The sequence below is a fragment of the Ostrea edulis genome, chromosome 9, assembly GCF_947568905.1.
Source record: "Ostrea edulis chromosome 9, xbOstEdul1.1, whole genome shotgun sequence".
NCBI lineage: Eukaryota > Metazoa > Mollusca > Bivalvia > Ostreida > Ostreidae > Ostrea > Ostrea edulis.
In genome coordinates, this window is record NC_079172.1 from 44,755,789 (window position 1) to 44,763,299 (window position 7,511).

Sequence of the window (7,511 nt, forward strand, 5' to 3'; positions counted from 1 at the left end):
TGAGGACAGCCTCTGGATATGATGGAACTTACTGGGGACAGCCTCTGGATATGATGGAACTTGTTGAGGACAGCCTCTGGATATGATGGAACTTGCTGAGGACAGCCTCTGGATATGATGGAACTTGCTGAGGGTCTAAAGCGATTCATTGACTTTGTTGGTACGTCTTCCAAGTCTTTTCTGATTGGACATAACACCCAAAACTTTGATATTCCTATTTTTCTGTTTCATTTACAAAATATTTTATGCAATCTGGAAGGTATTTTCCAAGTTAGTGTGTCTGATTTTATAGATACATTAAAACTGTCCAAAAATGTGTTTGACAAGGCCACAGTTGGAAACTAGAAGAAGAAAATCTAGTGAAGTGTTAAGAAAAGATGTCAGAGAATCGAAATGTTTCTGATATACTCACGTTATCATATTACAGTGTAAAAACATCACTTGAACCTCTTGTGGATTGTTTTAAAATATTGGATGAGTGTTTTATAGGACATATATTTAGAATCACATGAAAAGTATTTGATTTTTGGTCATTTAAACATGATTTTTGGCAATAAATAAATTTACATGTAACAGATGTATATCTACTAATACTAACAGAAAATTTTACACGTAAAACATTTCTTCATGAAAATGTACTCATGTTATTTGTTTCTTTTTAAACTCGGATGGGGGTATACATAGATTGTATTTGATTGATTAATTGATTTAATTTATTCTGCCACACTCAACAATTTTTCAGTTATCAGGTGGCGCCCAGTTTTTTTTTTATGGAAGAGAGAACCCAGATACAATGTACCTGGGAAGAGACCACCGACCTTCCGAAAGTAAACTGGAAAACTTTTTCACTTATCGGCGCGATCGGGATTCGAACCCACGCCAACAGAGGTGACATGCCGTGCGATTTTTTTGAGCGCGATGCTCTAACCACTCGGCCACGGAGACCCTGCCATGTATTTGAAATTATATGGAACGTTAAAGTTGTATGATCCGATGTCCAAGTATTATTTTTGTACATGATAACTTTCAAGCAGATTAATTAGTGTTTAAAGTTATTGACTTTCCCTTAATTAAATGCTTGAAAACATTGGCTCTTCAATCTTCCGACCACCTCGGTCTTTTTCTTAGCAATGAACGAAAATATACGAAAGAGCTATTTAAAATTTGTCAAAGGCACATGGTTTTAAAAACGAAAATAACTAATAGAAATATCAACTCAGATTATTTCATGGTAAAAAGCTAGTTTTGATACATAACTTTATAGAATTAATTATTTGAAGATGATAATCAATCGAAATTAATTAAGCTGAAATGCTTATCCGAAGTATATTTCATAAAGATGACGCAAGTGCAAGCCAATCAGATAACACGAGACACAAAGTGATGTCACAACCTCCTTTAAGGCTGTCAATGGACGTAAAAGCTCGGGTACGATTAAATAAATGGCAGAATACGACAAATAAAATGGATGGCATGGGATTTAGATGAAAGACATAAGTAGAACAACATTCGCCTGACGAGATATTCGCAACAATTCCTTCGATAAAGTTGGTTTATACCCCGTGAATCTGTCTGGAAGCAGGTAGCCCCCCCCCCCCCCCCTGTTTGTTTACATGATTTGTTGCAAACCTTTACATATATTAGTATCTCACAAGTGGTCATCTCTAAAGCTTACAGAAGATTTAAACTGACTATTCAGAACGACTTATGTGGGTGATTGGTGGGGAAATAATATTTTTAGGATGAATTATTGGTTCTGTATAAAAATAATTTCTTTCTAGAAGAGGGTATGTACCTTCTAGATATTATTGTTGAATGTTGTTGGGATATGACATGAATTTGGTCACGTGATCAAATCCTGTAACGCCCTAAAGGCGTTATAGTAGATTTGATCATGTACCAACTTCATGTCATATCCCAATAACATTCAAAAATGATATTTTATTTCTTATATTTATATTTTGATTTGTGTTCTTACCGAGCTTCCATAATTATGTAGCAGATGACTAAAATAACGATCGTAGAACACAAAATATAGTTCGTTAGACTTTTATCGAATAAAAAATTAGGAACAATATCAAAGAGAATATAAGATATAGATATTTAATTGAAAATGTTAAAAAAGACGAAACATGAGTAAAATAAAGGTAATTTAAAGCGTAAAGTTAACTGAAATGACGACAAAAAGAGCGGAGTAAACTACATCCGTGGTGTGATTTGGTCGCGATCAGCGATGGAGAAACTGGCGTCGGTCTAGCTTAATAAGTTGAAAACGCAATTGTTGATCACAGATTTCGACAGAAATTCAAAGGATCTGAGAGATTTGATGGTGGATATGATGGGTCAAGTTAACGTTAAGCTCTTAGTCAGGTTTTTGGAAAGAAACAACGGTATGTTCATCGTTAGGACTCGCGGTTGTAGCCATGCAGGAGACGATTCCAGACAGTAGGACAGATTTAGACAAAATGCAGGTAGGTTGCATCTTTTATTTACCTTCAGTGTGTGTAAAAGAAAATAAAAACGAACTGATTGTTCACTTGAGAGATTTCTGTTGTAGGATTTTAATGAAGACTCGCACTGGTACTCTGACATGAACATGTAAATTTTTCGAGCCTCGAAACCAGCCTCGCTTATGATCATGCTGAGTCATAGCCGTGATGGAAGTTGCCAGGAAACAACAGGTTAACTTATCATCATAAAGTAAATAGGCTTATAACTCCGCCTACATGTTTTCGCATCCAATATCATAGAACTTTATAAATTCACCATACAGAAGCTGCATACGGTATTTAAAACTTTATAAAATGAAACAACAGAACGATATGTTTAATGTTTCTCTTTTATAAATTGATGAAATTCTTGTTTGTTTACAAAATAAAATCTGTATAAATATCCTGCTGCGTTTGTTTCTGTTATGATGTCATTGCAGTGGCGGATCCAGGTTTTACGAGGGTGTGTGTGTGTGTGTGTGAAAGTCAAGTATTAGCCAAAATACTCAGCCATTTTGGGTGCCAATTTGGAATTTTACTTACACTATTTCTATTATTTAAATTTGTGGCGAGAAGGGGGGGGGGTCTAAATCCCCCACTGCATTGCATAAGCAAGGAGCCAGGTGAAAATACAGGAACTGACTTTTGAAGCGGTGATTGTACATGTATGTATACGCAAGAACAAACTGATCACGTGACCAATTCATGTCACAGGAAATTGAACATCGATTTCATTAGTACTGTCATATAATGAAGTGCATTGGCAAATGTAAATATAGAAAATTAAAATGTAAACCCTTAAATAGTTGCCCTTGCTCATTTCACTGCTACCTAAACCAAAACATCCATGGGGATCCGGGTTAGAATAGTTCCTCAGTACCCCTTGCTTGTCGTAAGAGGCGACTAAATGGGGCGGCCCTTCGGATGAGACCGCAAAAAACCGAGGTCTCGTGTCTCAGCAGGTGTAGCACGATAAAGATCCTTCCCTACTCAATGGCCATGAGCGCCGAACTGTTACATAGACCTAACTTTTGCAGCCCTCCACTGGCAGGGCCGTAAATTAACCTTCAATTTGGAGGAGGCAGGAAATTAGGCGGGGGTCTGGCCCCCAGACGCTGAGCACATTTTGTGCACACTGAACACGTTTCGTGCAAAATCCTTGATTCTAGGGCCTTCTAAGATGTTACTTGACTAACTCATTCTAAAAGAAAGATTTGGAATGCTTTTTAAGGGAGGTATCATGTTCTTAGTTATTGGAAACAACATAAATTCTAATGAACTTTAAATTTTAAATTTTTTTGGCTCAAAAGTTGGAGGAGGCAGCTGCCTCCTCCGCCTCCATGTAATTTACGGCCCTGACTGGCAATGGTGACGTCTCCATATGGGTGAAAAATTCTCGAGTGGCAGGTTATACAATATACAATCAATCCAGGAGTAATAAGGATTCACTTTTATGCCGAGTGATTGAATAATTAAAGCCAAAATCAAAAACGATATTGATTACGCTGTCATTTTAAAAAGGAAACGGAATCAGGATTCAACAAATGCGACAAATTTCTTAATCGGAAAAAATAAATCGGAACAATATGAATCGAAAATCCTCATTTCTGTGTTTTACACGTAAGTACAGTCAAATTATCTTCTTTACAAGCTACGCTAATTTGTGGAAATATAATTTCTTACTTTTAAGGCAAGACAAAACATTTGAATTATTTAACAGAGAAAAAACTCATTTACTTGGATTCTCTTTTGAGGTACCAGTCTGTTTTTATTTTTTATTCACCATTATACCGCAGGTCCTACGGTGGCTGATTTAGGACAGGTGGAAGAGTTTTTTTTTTTTTAAATTCGTTCCCACGAAATAAAATTCATAATGGCCAAATTTTTCAAAACTAGGTTAAACTCTAAGGTAAAATGGCGCGATGAAAAAAAAATGGCACCCGAAGAAAGGATTACACATGTGAAATATGAAAGCCCTAACACTATGAATCTTCAATCAATAGTAAAACAGCATTCCTTTGTTTAAACAATTACCCATTATTCAGTATACATTTCCCCAAATTATCAACTGCAATCTCCGGAACTTACAGATTTAATACAATAACCTCCAGCCCCTTTCTTACTTATGGGCGATTTCAATGCTCACCCGCTTTTGGGTAGTGAGAAAATGACAGATAAAAGTAAAAATAACCACCTTGAAAATGAAATATCTCACCAAATTCTTTGTAGTTTTGTAGCCCAAGCACTTATTTATATCAAGACAATAATTCGTATTCCTCAGTTGATATCAGTATAATAGATGCTCTCTACTGATTTAAAATTGTCTGTACATAATGATTTCTGCGGAAGTGATCATTTCCCTATCATTTGTCAAATTAATGAACCTCTAGAAAACAATCATGTTAAACACTGGGAACAGGACTAAGCTAATAATTGTTCGTGGTTCCAAAGTCTTTGTTTGCAAGAAATCTCAGCTGCAAAAGCAGAAAGACTATTCAATAGATCATTTTCATCTTTACATTTGAACAATATTTGCATGTACAAATGTATGGAGCAAATCAATATTTTAAAATAATTTAACATAAAATAAATGAATTTTCTTTAGAAAGTGTATCATGAATATATGAACACAATTTTTCAGTGTTAACATACGTGGTGGTCAAGACATTCACCAATCAGTTAGTAGGCGCTTCAACTGATGGATCTGGGAATGGTGGTTCGACGGATGGATCCGGAAATGGTGGTTCGTCGGATGGATCCGGGAATGGTGGTTCGACGGATGGATCCGGGAATGGTGGTTCGACGGATGGATCCGGGAATGGTGGTTCGACGGATGGATCCGGGAATAGTGGTTCGACGGATGGGTCCGGAAGTAGTAGTTCCACAGATGGACCAGGAGGTTCTATAGAGGAATTGTGTGACTGCGACTGTGATTACATGGATAAGATTGAAAACTTCAAGAACACTTACAATCCCAACGTCAATAAAACCACACAAGAGCTGGTGAAAATGTTGAAGGAAGACCTGAAAAAGGTGAAGAAAGCTCTAGAGCTTCAGAAAAAGGATATCCCTGCCGTCAAGGCCCAAAAAATCAGCGCTCCCGACGTCCGACCTTCTGCCAAATACATAGGTCTGATTGGCGTGGTTTCCATGGTGATTGTGTTCGGGGGGATCGTAGTGTTGGATCTGATATCTTTGCCACGATATATCAGATCACTAAAGGAAAACCTCTGTTAGTTCATTGTCAGAGAGTACTTAGAACCGACCACCGATTGACGCTGGTAGATACAGTGTATCTGTATTTCGGTTAAAGAAATAAAATGTTGTAAATAACGGAAGCATTTGTATTGAAGATGCAACCAGTATTTGTAAAGATTTACAGCATCCCTCTATTCAATGAAACTGATGTAATCAACACTGATCAATATATATTTTCTTTTAAAGATTATCAGTGGGATTTTTAAAATGGTGCACTTACGTTTTTATCTTTAAGGTATCGTATCAAGTGCTATGTTGTAATGGCTAATTGTATTCAGCGCGTCCGCTCGTCAAATTTCAAGTAGAATTTGCTGTGGTAATAAACACTCAAATAAGCTTGATTTTCTTTACTGTACTTTTTAGCTTTATCGCCTGTTTTGTTGTTGTTGTTTTTTTTTTTTTTTACGGAAATAGCTTACACGAATATTGAACCCAATCAAGGTTTGTTTTTTCTAAGACAACAAACTAATGATAGTGTCTTTTAGTTATAGATAAATATTTTGCTATAAACTGTATATATCTATATGAGAATTCACATTTCTAGGTGCTAGGATATAACACACAATGACTTCCAATTTTACGACAAATAATTATCTACTAAATAAATAAATAAGAGTCCCTCCCTAGTGTCTACGAAATATTAATCAGCCATTAGACTTTTACCAATTGTCATGTACATAATTCCAACTCAAATTGTTAATATCATATATTTCAATATATTCACCTCGCCTGGCTTCATTTGAAGCTAGAGCCCCCCCCCCTCCTCAATTTCGCTCCCCAGTTCCAACACAATTTCTCCAAATGCCATGATATTAAACCGAAACTGCACATATAAGACCCTAACTAGTACTTGATATATTCGGAAGGGAAGGGAGTGATGAAATTTCCGATACTAGTAAACTGGCCAGTATTTTCATTATATGTGAGAATGGATTTAATTTAATTGACGTACAGTTCTTTAGAATAAATCATTGTTAAAACACGGGCCTTCGGGCATGGATCATGCACTCCCCCCTTATTTTTGTCTGATCTGGGATCAACACATTTATTTTCTTTTTATACTTACGTTTTGTAAATATACGTTAAAGATTATCGAAATCTCTGTTACGTATAAGTAAACATTTCGTTGTCAGTGATGATATATCTTCTTACAATCGATGAAAAAAAAATTATTGCATTTTTAGATGATATTTAATGTATATTTACAATGCATAAGTTATTGAGGTGTGGAGAAGGTTAGAGGGTGGGGGCGTGTTGCATGATCCATCATGCCTCAGGTGCCTGTGTATATATTAAAACTACCAGTATTCACTGCACCTCAATAAAATCATTTCTCAAATAAAAACAAAAACAGCAACTATATTTTGCTGACAGTCCGCCAAGGTAACTGGATGCCAGAATTTATTAAATGTATTGAAATAATCATTCATTATTACAAACTGATGTAATATGTGTTATACAAACAACTTGTGAATATTTTCTAAAAATTAAAAACTGTATCAATATTAATGCATTTGCATATATTTCATATAGATCTGTACCAGTAATCTAAGCATATTCATATCGATTTGCGAAAAATGCGAAAACAAAATCTTGTGTAAACACAGAATCAAACATGAAATGATAACAAAATACATGTACCTATAAAATAAATCTCTTAAATTTTGTAAATACAAATGTATGCCAATATTTTAAGATAATAAATTGCTTTAAGTGTTAAACAATCAACGATTTGCTATTTGATGAACACAGCCCTTATAAATT

General features: G+C 35.6%; 1 protein-coding gene across 1 annotated transcript; it reads left to right on the forward strand.

Moving 5' to 3' along the window:
* The first annotated feature begins 3,595 nt into the window (after positions 1-3,595).
* On the forward strand, positions 3,596-7,256 carry LOC125658247 (keratin, type I cytoskeletal 10-like). Its single transcript, XM_048889438.2, has 2 exons — positions 3,596-4,109; positions 5,131-7,256. Exons 1-2 carry the CDS (start codon positions 4,076-4,078, stop codon positions 5,724-5,726), a joined length of 630 nt encoding a protein of 209 aa, XP_048745395.2. The 5' UTR covers positions 3,596-4,075; the 3' UTR covers positions 5,727-7,256.
* The last annotated feature ends 255 nt before the right edge of the window (positions 7,257-7,511 follow it).

Excerpts from the sequence above, each read along its gene's own strand:
- LOC125658247 (XM_048889438.2), top strand. The coding sequence starts at position 4,076 with ATGAATCGAAAATCCTCATTTCTGTGTTTTACAC. Across the intron at positions 4,110-5,130 it reads CTCATTTCTGTGTTTTACAC|TGTTAACATACGTGGTGGTC; the intron begins GTAAGTACAGTC and ends ACAATTTTTCAG.